Source organism: Macrotis lagotis, chromosome 1 (assembly GCF_037893015.1).
Source record: "Macrotis lagotis isolate mMagLag1 chromosome 1, bilby.v1.9.chrom.fasta, whole genome shotgun sequence".
In the NCBI taxonomy this organism is placed as follows: domain Eukaryota; kingdom Metazoa; phylum Chordata; class Mammalia; order Peramelemorphia; family Peramelidae; genus Macrotis; species Macrotis lagotis.
In genome coordinates this window covers 45,645,404-45,658,226 of record NC_133658.1, presented here as the reverse complement: position 1 = coordinate 45,658,226, position 12,823 = coordinate 45,645,404, and the positions used below count along the sequence as shown (strand labels likewise).

The following is a 12,823-nucleotide window of genomic DNA, read 5'->3' as shown; positions in this document are numbered from 1 at the left end:
TTGCAAGGCAAATGGGGTTAAGTGGCTTGCCCAAGGCCACACAGCTAGGTAATTATTAAATGTCTGAGGCTGGATATGAACTCAGGTACTCCTGACTTCAGGGCCAGTGCCCTATCCACTGCGCCACCTAGCCACCCCCATCCTCATTTTTTGAGGAGGTGTCTGAGGCCTCTGGATCATGATTGTCTTTGTGTTGATTGGATTTCTGAAGTCATTCAAAAATTGCTTTTATAGCAATATCTAATTATTTGTCTAATCATTAATTAACTTAAGGCACTTTTAGTATGGTTATTTATAACTTGTATTTCTTCCTCGGGGAACAGTTCACATCCTTTGACCCTTTAGGAGAATGATTTTTATTCTTCCAACATGCAATTGTTATCTATTATTCTTAATGCTTTGCTAATTATAGAAGCCCAACAAATATTTATCTATTTGATTTTAAATCAATTCTTCTGCAGAAGAAAAAAAAATAATAGGAAGGAGGAGAAAGGAGAAGAGTGTATTCTATTTCTTTTTGTCTACTACCTAATCTTGTTTAAGCCTGTCATGGCTTCTTTTAGACTATGAATCCATTTATTAGGCCATTCATTTCTTTTTTTTTAATTAAACTAATTTTTTTTCAGATAACAAACATCCATTTTCTCCCTTCCCTGATAAAAAAAAATGCATGTAGCCCACTCATTTCCTCTGCCAGCTCCATCAACAGTGTTAATTTTCTTTGGATTCCTTTCTTTCTGTTACATTCAGCATTGTATACTGCTAGCCCTCAAAGGTTGATCTAGGACTTTTGAACTACAATAACTCTTCCTATTAAAGAATATAAAATGGGATTTTGGTGTTTCTATCAAATTATAACATTATTTATATTCATTGGAATATCAGAGAATTTTAGCCTTAAGATCTGTGTGGAATTCCTAAAGTATTTGTACTTTTTTCCCCCCTAGAGAAAAAGCACAGAAAAAAGCACAAGCCCATTACAAAAAAGCTCAGGGATGCTATGTGTTTGTATTTGTTTGTTCGTGTTTTAATATTTCCAGACCAATGCCAGCAATTCCCTTCTTTACCTGAGTGAGCAGATGCTGAAGGTCCAGTCTCCAAGTGAGAATTCTTTCAGTTTGAAAGCTCCAGTAACCCTCTGCCTCTCTAACTCCTTCAATAAGGAAATGGAAGCTCCTGGAATGAGTGTGTCTGAGATCCAGCAGGAAAGGATACAGGTAGGAGGAGAATCTTTAGCTTCTGGGTCTGAATATCAATTCTTTGTACTCTCTGGAGGTCCTGGGGCCATTCATCTTTCCTCAAGGGTTTCAGAACAATTCTATCATGAGAATCATTACTATAGAAACTACACACCGAAAGCTTCCAGGGTCCCACACCCCAACCATTCATCAATACTACTCTTCTTAAGACCACTGGAATCCCATTCCCAGAAAATGAGCAGTTTAGGAGAACAAATATCTTTTTTCATAGACAATGAAATATTCTCCCTCATGATATTTCTAAGATAAGCCTTGGCAATAGGGCAAAGAGACATTTTCTTTATTATCTCTTGCTTGGTTGATCTATCTTTAGTCAAGCCGAGGGTCTCTTCTATGAAGTCATATGACCCAAATGTACCTTTCTGATCTTCTTTGCTTGAGAATTGGTTTTCCCTCCATCACTTCTGTCTTGCACTGCTGGGGTTGAGGTACAGAGAAGGATGGGACAAAAGGCGGGGGATAATTTCCTTCAAATTTAGATGGAAGACATGTTGGAGACATCTTTGATTGCCCTGGGGAAGATACAGGAGACCCTCCTTCAGGACAGCCAACCTTCTGAGTCTTCAATGATAGTGACTTCTTCTCTTGTCACTATGATGCTAAGAAGGTAATGGAAAAGGGAGGGTGGGGGAATCTTCCTTTAGAGCTCTGGTTTTCAGAAAAAAAAATTATTCCATCTTCCTTTTCTTCCCCTTAGCCAAAATATATCAACTTTGTCTTCGAGCTCCTATACTCTTGGGTATCCAGCACCTATACATTTAGTCTTTCCATCAACCTCTACTTTGGACAGTCTCCTGAGTAAACACCAAAGTGTAAACATTCAAGTGAGTGTGAAGTTGTTCCTGAACAAAACCATCAGTTCTGATGGCCGGGGGTAACGTACTCTATAAATGTGACATTGTTATTACAAATAATGATCAGAGCAGTAAGTGTTCTTATAAACACAAATCTGTGGAACTGTACAGTAGCAGACATATTTATATGCCACAAGCTTCTGAATTTAACTGAAGGCTTGTGCTTTGTAAGAGGTAGACTTGACAACAAGGGATCAATAGTGGGACAATCTCAGAGTCATGAAGAGTTGCATTCAAAGCCTACCTCTGTGTGACCTTAGAGCAAAGCCCTTGACTTCTCAATATTCAGTAGTATGCATTGGTAGAATGAGTTATATATCCAAGAATTGCCCATCATGAAACCACATGTCTAGTTCCCATACTTATCTATATTCTGTCATGATTTGAATGATTTCAACATGTATTCCTCTAAAATTTCTATTCAGTAAGAATCATCTTCCTGAGTTCAAATCTGGCTTCAGACATTTACTAGCTGCACGACTCTGGGAAAGTCACTGAACCCTTTTTGTCTCAGTTTCCTCATCTGTAAAAATGAACTGGAGAAGGAAATGGCAAATCACTCCAATATCTTTGCCAAGAGAACCCCAAATGGGGTCATGAAATGACTAAACAACAAACAGATCCTCTATTCAGAACCATAGCTAGGTTAGGGTGACTGGGATTTTGCCCTAGCATGCCAAATCTAAGATCCGGCTTTTAGTCCTCTCACTTTGCACTGACCCAGCCCAGGGCTTATCACCCTCAAGATTTCCTTGCACTTTCACTTCTCTTCCAAGTCTGTCTTATACCACCAGGCTTCCTGCCTTCCAGATTCTAAGATTACCTCCTAAAATTTAAGGGAATCAAAGGTCCAAAGCCAACGCTATCCTCAAATGAATTCATCCTGAGTGCAAGTAGTTATGGCTCTACCCATTCTAAGTTAAATGTACAAAAATTGAGAAAAACCTGAATAATGGTTGACCCAGCATGCGATCATATCAGTAGATAGAATTTATTTCTGAATGTTTCTTAATCAACTTTAGTCACATCATTTGTCCTTACCCTAGAGAGCAATTATACCATTCAGCAAAAAGGTAAATCTCCAGGTGACAAGATTATGGGAGTCACAAGAGTGTGACTCATCTTTTATTAATTTTCATTTTCATTTGTTTCTGTGTAACAAAGAGATGTTTGTATTTAATTTCAGAAGAAAATACTATAAATCCCCTCAACCTTTAATCTAACTTTTGATACCTAATATGCCCTCTACTGAGGTTATAACAATGATCTTTTTGTCTTTAGGTTACTGGATTGGCTTTTAATCCCTTCAAGTATTTTGATAAGCAGGATATTGTGGGAAGTATTGGAAATGTATTACTCACCTCTAATTATGAATCTCTTCTAATTCAAGACCTGTTGGAAAATGCAGAGGTACAGATTGAGAGTCAGACCCCAGGCAATAGTGGAAGAGGTTAAAGGGACTTAACCACTTAACAAAGAAATAGTTCTAATTGAATGGCAATTACCTTGTTTTGTTATTTACATTCTTATTAGGGAGGTTCACACAAAAAAGAGGTAGTTCCTTAGAGGAGAAGAAAACCTCAAGACTCAAAGTCCATCATGGTTCTAGGTCCTAATCCTCTTCCTTGTTGTGAAAGTCGGGTTGGTTTTTGTTTTTTTAAGTTCATGGCTTATGGTACTTAGACAGATCTATATGGGTAACCAATTCAACAGTTCTTATTCTAAGATGTTTTACTGGATAATGGGACACTTATTCCTTAAGATTCTTGAGTCTTATGACATTGATGTCCGATAAGTATTGAAGTGAGAAATGAAGCAAAGATTTTTTTATTACATTTATAAACTGAATTGAAAATGACTCCAGGGCATTGATGAACAGCCTCAAATCCTGAAGACAATGCATCTTTTCTTTTTCTAGATAACACTCTGGAGAGATAGCAACATAGAAACCTATCCCACCAGCTTCAACTTGAGTACAGACTGCTTTGTGATCACAGTAAACATCACTTCCCTTGAAGAATCTCTGATAGTCTCAGTAGAGCCTGAAAATTCTCTTTCTATCACACTCTATCTTGGCTTCCAGTATCAACCTAATATTACTCATTTTCATCTAAACATCACCCTCCCGAAGGAACAGATTTGGGAGAAAGGTAAAATCCAATCAATTATATTATAATTCAAGAGTTTCAGAATTGGAAAGAACTTCAGAGGCCATCTATGAAACACTTGATATTTCATTAAATCTATAAAGTAATATAGGGACTATTATATCAATATATATTGGCATAGCCTAGTTATAAAAGCGATTATCTCTATAATAGATAGTCTCCTTTAAAAGAATATTTTATAGTTGGACTTAAATAAATCTTACACCCATCGTGGTAAATGAACTCCTAGATATTTATGCATACCTAGTTATTTTAATGGAGTATCTTTTTATTATAAATGGCTCAAGAATACTTAGTCCAGAGTGATTAAAATGGTCATTTATTAATACATCTTTGCAAAGACAAACCACCTCTCTTTTAAGGGGAGAGGGGCACCGAAATCTGTAAATGCTAAGTCTCATATGCACTTTGAAAGTCCTCCCGCTTCATGTCAATCATTAGCTGGGATCACAATCTAATTGATACATTCACCTCCATACATTTTCCCTAACCTGCTCATTACTCTAATGAGCAAGAACAGCTACCTCCTTGAGCATGCAAAGGACACAGAACCTAGGTTAATTCAGAACTAGATGGGGAAGACCTGATCTTTTTTGATAAGATTGAGACTAAGCCTTTTGTCTTTTACTCACATACCTGCCCATAGGCACCAATTCAGGCAGACCCCAGTTTGTAATGTAAACTAACAATCTCCCTTCACATTCTTGTGGAACCCAAATACCCCCATATATTCCTCACACTCTTATACTATTTTCTTTCTATTTTTTGCTAATTCTTATAAAAATATGTGGATTTTTGTTGTATTCTATTACCAAAGTAAAGCTATTAAATCATCTCAGTTAATTTCTTTGCTGATTCATAAGAGTTTTCTAAGTTGAACATCATGTCATCTGCATATGTGGACAATTTCTCTTTGTCTATGTTTATACTTTTCATTTTATTTGGTCTTATTGCTATGATAAACATTTCTAGAATTATGTCAAATAATAGTGGAAAGAAAAGACTTCTTTGGCTTCACCACTTTGCATTGAGAAAATTTCTAGTGTTTAGTGCAAACAATGTTAATTCTTGGTTTTACATATGCTTTTAGGAATATTAAAAAAAGCTCTTCCAGTAGGTATGATTTTTAAAAATTTTATTATCAATGAGTGTTGTCTCTTACCAAAGACTTTTTCAATATCTTTTGTATTTTTTTTTTAGGTTTTTGCAAGGCAAATGGGGTTAAGTGGCTTGCCCAAGGCCACACAGCTAGGTAATTATTAAGTATCTGAGGTCATATTTGAACTCAGGTACTCCTGACTCCAGGGCCGGTGCTCTTACCCACTGTGCCACCTAGCTGCCCCTTCTCTATCTTTTGAAATAAATGTTTTTCTTAATCTTATTATTATATGATTATACCAATTATTTCCCTAATATACCATCCTTGTATGCCTATTAATCCAACATTCCCATAGTGATTATTTTCTGAAAGCACTGATATAGTTTCCTGTCACAGACATTAATAATAATAACTAACAAATATATTGTGCATATTCTGCTCCAGGGACTTTACAATTATTATCTCATTTTGACCCTCACAACAAACCTGGAAGGCAGGTGCTATTATTATCCCCATTTATCAGATGAGGAAACTGTGATCAATGGAATTGCCCAGGGTCACCCAGCTAGTAAATGTCCAAAGGCAAAATTCAATTCAAGTCCTCTTGACTCCAGGCCTAGTTCTGGCCTGACTGTGCCATCCATTGATCTATAGTTCTCTTTCCATGCCTTTTCTCTCCCTAGTTTGCATATGAGGACTATATTTTGGTCTTATAAAAAGAGATTGGAAGAGTGCCTTCTGTATTCATTTTTTCAATTTTTTTGTTTCATAATTATTAATTACTTCTTAAAAATGTAACATAATTCATGTATAAATTCATCAAGTCTGGGGAGTTGGGGTTTTTTTTAGGTCATTTGTTCCTAGTTCAATTTCTTTTTTTCAGAAATTGGGTGGCTTACTATTTCAATTTCTTATTTTGTTAGTTTGGACTTTTCCACTAATCCTAAAAGCTAAGAAGACTGGGATTCAAGTTCTTTCTCTGACATATACTAGCTCTCTGACTGTGAGAAATAGTATTAGTGCTCTTAAGAGAGAATGGTACTAATGGTACTTCTTAGTGAAATGGTACTAACCTGCTCTGGTAGAGGGATTTTCTTCATTTGGGATTTTATACCACAGGTTCAGTCCTTCTCTTTATCCCTTTCCTTCTGAAGCTCAGATAAGAATGCAACATCTAATCATCCCCAACTATTCTATTCCATTGACGCTAATGTGATGTCCCTCTCCAGTATTATTTTCATTCTGCCTCCTTATTTATTTTTCCCCCTTAAAATATTCGCAAGACCATTAGCCCTCAATCGAAGCAGCAAGATACAATGGGTAAAGTTGACAACCTTTCCTTGATCCCCTTTTTTCCTTTTACTGGCCTAAGAGACTTCCTTTGCACCTATGACTCCTTCAAACCTCTCCAAGCCTTATGCCACCCTGTTCTCAACTGCTTTCTCCTCTTTGTGGGAATTAGTACAAAACCTACAACTTTGACTTTGATAGGAGGTGGTCTAGACCCCACCCCATCAGAGTTCATTACAAAACTCTTGCCTCATCTTCCATCTCTGTAAAGCTGCTTCACAATGTGGCCCTGGCATTCCTTTTCAGCTAGTTTACTTCTCTCCCTACTTCTCCCTCTGTGATTTACCTCTCAGTGATTTATTCTTATCATCACAAACTAGGAAGCTTCTTCCAGAAGAAGCAATAGAGTGGAGTCAATATTTGTTAAGCATCAAACACTATGAAAATTTGCTCTACAAATACTATCTCATTTGAAGTGGGGGGGAAATTAGAAGTCTCTCATCCATCATTTTCCTTCTTGAGCTCTGAGCAGTCAATACCTGAGCATCTCTATCCCACCCCATCCTCTCCCCTGTCTGAGAGCTATTGTTCTGTAGGGCCCACCACTTAGAATCTTGAATTACTTTAAGGAATGAGGTGTTTCCCCCCTCTGAAATCCTACTTCCCTTCTGTCACTCATCTCTAAATTAATCATATTAGACCTTGTTTAGCTCTCTTTGAATGTCTCAGATAATATATGAACTGTTTTTCTTTTTTTTAAGGGCAGTAGCAGGTAATCCTGTGAAGTTAGACAGCTGAGTTGTCAATCACACTCTAAGCTGGTGAAGGCAGGTCCTTCCTAGGGTTGGAGTTTCCCTAGCAGCTCCCTCCACCTCAATGATTTTTTCTTTCCAGATGTGACCTCTAATCTGTGGATGACTGGAGCCAAGCAGAACAGGTTACACTCAGGAGAGTCAGAAAATCAAACAGATGTTTAATTTCAAAGTGAACTTGCAAGCTAGCAAAGCAGCAGAATAGACACATGTGCCAGGACCCCTACCCCAGTGGGGAGTACCCACTTTAGTGTGGCTGAACCTTGATTTATATACTTACTTGTGGCTAGACAAAGAGTCAAACAGGGGAGAGTAGGAACAGTAGTAAAACACAACAGTAACCATGAGGCAAAGGTCTCCTTGTGATAGAAAGTCCATTTGCAGCAGGGCTTCATGTCTGGGTCTGGTGGTACTGGCTAGATCTAAGGACCATCAGTTCCAAAAGGTAAGGGCAAAGGATCATTGTTCTACCAAGTTCAGGGTATGGCTTGTTTGCGGGGCTTACCTAAGGAAGGCAGGGTGTCTCCTAATAGTATACTGACAGCTAGTTTGTTTTTGCTGGTGCTGTTAGGTATGTCCATGAGGGTCTGATCAGATACAAACTCAAAGGAAGGTAGGAATAGGCATCATTAGCATGTCCTCCTTCCACTGTTCTCAAGGGAAATTTTGATTTCTTCCAGGAAGATTGGAGCCAGAAGCTGACCTCTCTGTTCTCCTAAGACAGAGGGAATACTGGGCTAGAATTAAATCTATCTACTCCCTTAATATTATTAATCTAGAAGGAGTAATACTTAGGTTTAAGCTATATTTCTTGATCATTGTTCCTTAACAGGACTTCAGCTTCTCTATCCAAGGCTTGACTCTCTTCCTGTCAATTCCACGATGAATACATAGCAGATAGCAACTAAATCCATTTATCCAAGAAAAGAAATCAGAGAAAAAAATATGAATAAAATATATACCAGGCAATATAGACTGAATGAGTTCTTCCTCTGGGAGTGAGATAATTCAGCTCTACCAAGCTAGTCCCAGATCCCTCCCAAAGGGAAATTCCCTGAAGTCTCCAGTGTACCAAGCTAGAGTTGGGGAAGATAGAGACTCCCTGCTTCTCTACAGTCTTGGTGGATCTGAAAAGAGACGGGAATCATGTGTCTTCTCTCTCAGAAAAGCAATCCAGGAGAACCAAGGATCTTTTTCTTCCCCACTCTCACTAACTTCTTCCCCACCCCCACCACCAACCCAGAGGCAATCTCTACCAATAAGAAGAGAATCCCATATAATTAATCTGTCCTTTGAGTCAGGGTTTGCATGGGCAACTCACTATCTGTTCCCTTTTTGGAATGTGGTTTTCTTTTTTAAAAAATTCTACTGTAGGGGCAGCTAGGTGACACAGTGGATAGAGCACTGGCTCTGGAGTCAGGAGGATCTGAGTTCAAATTTGGCCTCAGACATTAATAATTGCCCAGCTGTGTGACCTTGGGCAAGTCACTTAACCCCATTGCTTTAAGTAAAAATTTTAAATTTTTTTTAAAATTTTTTTAAAAAAATTCTACTGTAAAGGGTGGCTAGGTGGCACAGTGGATAGAGCACTGGCCCTGGAGTCAGGAGTACTTGAGTTCAAATCCAGCCTCAGACCCTTAATAATGACCTAGCTGTGTGGCCTTGGGCAAGCCACTTAACTTCATTGCCTTGCAAAAAACTAAAAAAAAAAAAATTCTACTGTATATAGAGTAGTCACTACCTTGAGGGAAAAAGGACAGTACAAAAGTGCCTGTACCTTGCTCCCTTCCTAAGGTGCTTCCCAGCTTGTGGTTTTTAGGGTTATCTGGATTCCAAATTCATTGTCAGACTTGTAACAATTCACTTTCTCTACTTTGCCTTAATTCCTCTACAGCAGGTCAGGTTGCACAGATCAGATAGTCTTCTGACTCCAAATAGGGAATGCTCTGTTCTCTACCATTCTCCATCTGTAAGCTTTAAGTAGGAAACAACCCATAGCTCTGAATTTCTGTTGATCAATAGTCTATCTTATTTGGTGGCTTAAGAAACAAGAGACATTTAGGACAAAGGATAATTGCTCTCAAGCCAAGAGGGGGGAGCAAGTGGATTTAAAATGAGTAAATGAACCACAGTTCATTTAACTGTCTCCAGAAAAGGGAAAAGGGAGGAAGAAAATAACATTAATTGTCTTTCCTCCAAGCCTGAGCTGAATCAGTGGTGAATTCACTCAGATCGTAGTTTTTGCTTGAGACAGCATCCCAGATTAGGTTTTGTTATAAATGGCTCATAATTATGAAACCTTAGTCTAGAGTGATTAAAATAGCTTTTACTGCCTTTCTGCAAAAGCTAGGGACAATGCCCAGTCTTACATGCAGTTTGAAAGGCTTTCTCCTGCCCTCCAGTCTGAACAATCTCATCCATAAGGTGATCCTCAATCATCACAGGGAAGTGTTCAGTAATAGGTATGGGAGCAGGGATGCCTGCAGAGGTCAGGAACCCTGGGTCAACCCAGGACTAGTGAGAGCAGACCTGGTCTAATCTCAGATTTGATCAGCTTGGGAGACCTCCCCCAGTTCTGTGATTGGTTTGGTTAAATTCCTTTGTCTCCCCTTTTGTCTCACTCTCACATACCTGCAGGGAGACCCAAAAGTCAAAGGCAGACCCCAGATTTTGTAAAGTATGTCTGAGAAAGCCTCCTTACTGAGGAAACATCCTCACAGCTTCTTGATTTCTTCCTTAAGAATTTATTTCTAGTTCTTTGATTTTTTCAATATTTTTACTTAATTCTCTGATTGTTCTTCTGAGACCTTTTGGAGGTTTTTAGAATTTCTCCATTGTCTTATCGGGGTCCTTGGAGAATTTATTCTATTAGCAAAGTCCTTCATAACCTAGCTGCCTTCTACCTTTCCAGAGTTCTTATATCTTACTCCCCACATGTACTCTTTGATTCAGGGACACTGACCTTCAGACTGTTCCACCCCAGGATACTTCATCAGCTTCCATTATTTTCTTTGACTGTTCCCTTTGCCTGGAATGCTCTCATTCCCTCCAACTCCTTACTTCCCTGGCTTCTTTTAAATCCCATCCAAAATTCTACCTTCTATAGGCAGCCTTCCTACCCCTCCTCTCAATTCTAGTACCTGCCTTCTGTTCATTATTTCTCCTTTATCCTGTACATAGTTTACTCTGTACATATTTATTTGTATGCAGTCTCCCCCATTGGATTGTAGGCTTCGTGATGGCAGTGGTTGTCTTTTGCCTCTTCTTCCATACCCTTTAACAGAGTGAGTGCCCAACAGAATATAGGCACTTAATAAATCTTTATTGATTAATTGAGTATCCATCTTCACCTTCCTAAGGGAATTTTAATTTGGTTGCTTTTGCTGCAAAGAACTTGTCCATTTACAAGGCTTTTTTAAAATTTTTGTTTGTCTTTCTTCCTCAGTTTTTGCCTTTTCGTTTAGCTGACTTTCTATACCATTGCTGAAAATGTGCTTAGCATCAATCCTTTCTTTTGTGAAGTTGCTCCCTACTTCTAGTCCTTGATGCTTTTATAGTCAGAGTCCTGCATTTGCAATTAAATGACCTTCTTTTGAGTCCAATTATGTGATTTTTTTTGTCTATAAAATGTGGACCCTTAAGATATTTTTCACTGTTAAAAATATTGTTTTTGGGGGGCAGCTAGGTGGTGTAGTGGATAAAGCACCAGCCTTGGAGTCAGGAGTACCTGGGTTCAAATCCAGTCTCCGACACTTAATAATTACCTAGCTTTGTGGCCTTGGGCAACCCCATTTGCCTTGCAAAAACCAAAAAAAAAAAATGTTGTTTTTTATTCTATCTATTTTTCCCATTATATACAAAGGTCTACATTTTTTGCTTTTGCAAGCTTTTGAGTTCTGCATTTTTCTACCACCCTCCCTTTCCTCTCCCCTCCCCATGGCAGTAAACAACCATCTGATAAAAGTTATTCATGTACAATCATGTTTAACTTATTTCCATATTCTGATTATATTGTGAAAGAAGAATTAGAACTAGGAGGGGGGAAAACATGAGAAAGAAAGAAAAAACATTAAAGAAATTTTAAAAAGTGAACATAGTTTGCTCTGCGTTCAGAGTACATAGTGTTTTTCCTCTTAAATGGCATGAAAATACAACTTTTAAGTAACATCTCTGGTCCAATTCATTTGTCTGGCATTTGTTGGGACCAAGCATCTTTTACTGATTCTAACATAATTTGTTTTGTTCCCCTGAGGTAATTGAACTTATGATTTATTCTCTGTTCCAAGATGAGAAGTACTCTTGGGTACTCTCCCCAGACAGTCTGCAGCATGGAACAGGCACCTACTATATCACAGCAGAGGTGAGTGAAAGCCATAAGGACCCCAAGCAGACACTCCTGGGATTCTCGGTCACCACAGCTGCCACTCAGTGTTATTTCTGGGACCGTCACGACAAGACATGGAAGAGTAACGGCTGCCAAGTAAGAAAGAGATTTATTCCAGACTCTGGGGAATCTCAGCTGCCAATAAACCCAGGAGGGCTGCTGTCTCATTATGGACGCCTCTGCAGCAAGAAAATCCCAGGGCTAAACTGGAGTGCAGAAGGAGGCAGGGTCCTGTGCAGAGGGGACTGAGATGGTTCTGGGGGCACCAAAGGAAACTGAGAAGTGGAAGCATGTGGCTACTTTCTATTTTCTTCTTTCCTTTCACAGGCCACACTTGAGAAATGCTAAATTCAACTGATCCTTCAGTATAAACTAAGTGTAAGCCAGGTTTCAAGTCTGGGCAGCAAGCAGCAAAAAAAACACCATTTATAATGAGGAAATATAGAATGGATCTGGAAAATGTTTAAGTCTTTGGACTGTCCCATGAGTTCAGGGGTCACTTAAGTTTGACAAATGTAAATTAAATGAGGCAAGACTTGTAAAGCACTGGATAAGTGATAGCTACTACTACTCTATTTCAGGTAAAATAAAAGGAAAAACTTTTCCTACTAAATAAAATTAGAGAGGACTTTAAAGAATTAAAATAAGAATCAGCCCCCTTCTAAATGAACTGATCCTTGGAATAAATTAGGCCTTGTAATAAAATAAGACTTGGGTTCCATAATAGGACTGGGAGATCCTCTCTAAATTAAACAATACAAAAGAGGCAATAAGGCATGGTACAATGTCTACTAATTTGATGACACATTCCATTTGTGAAACATTTTGAGCAGGCACCCCCAACACTTTAATACTTATTTATTAGAAAATAATTTATATGTATTACTATTCTAATAATTTATTTATTCAATTTATTCTATGTATATAATACATATAAAATCTACAGATTTTATATAT

The 12,823-nt window shown here is 38.2% G+C and overlaps 1 protein-coding gene across 1 annotated transcript in view; it reads left to right on the top strand.

Annotated features, from left to right (window-relative positions):
- The window catches only part of PKD1L3 (polycystin 1 like 3, transient receptor potential channel interacting), a 65,246-nt gene that overhangs the window by 18,278 nt on the left and 34,145 nt on the right, over nucleotides 1–12,823 (top strand). The window contains exons 7-12 of the mRNA XM_074212554.1: nucleotides 1,041–1,217; nucleotides 1,739–1,866; nucleotides 1,957–2,083; nucleotides 3,395–3,523; nucleotides 4,032–4,263; nucleotides 11,769–11,962. Coding sequence (XP_074068655.1) covers nucleotides 1,041–1,217; nucleotides 1,739–1,866; nucleotides 1,957–2,083; nucleotides 3,395–3,523; nucleotides 4,032–4,263; nucleotides 11,769–11,962 — 987 coding nt within the window. The remainder of the gene's footprint in view (nucleotides 1–1,040; nucleotides 1,218–1,738; nucleotides 1,867–1,956; nucleotides 2,084–3,394; nucleotides 3,524–4,031; nucleotides 4,264–11,768; nucleotides 11,963–12,823) is intronic.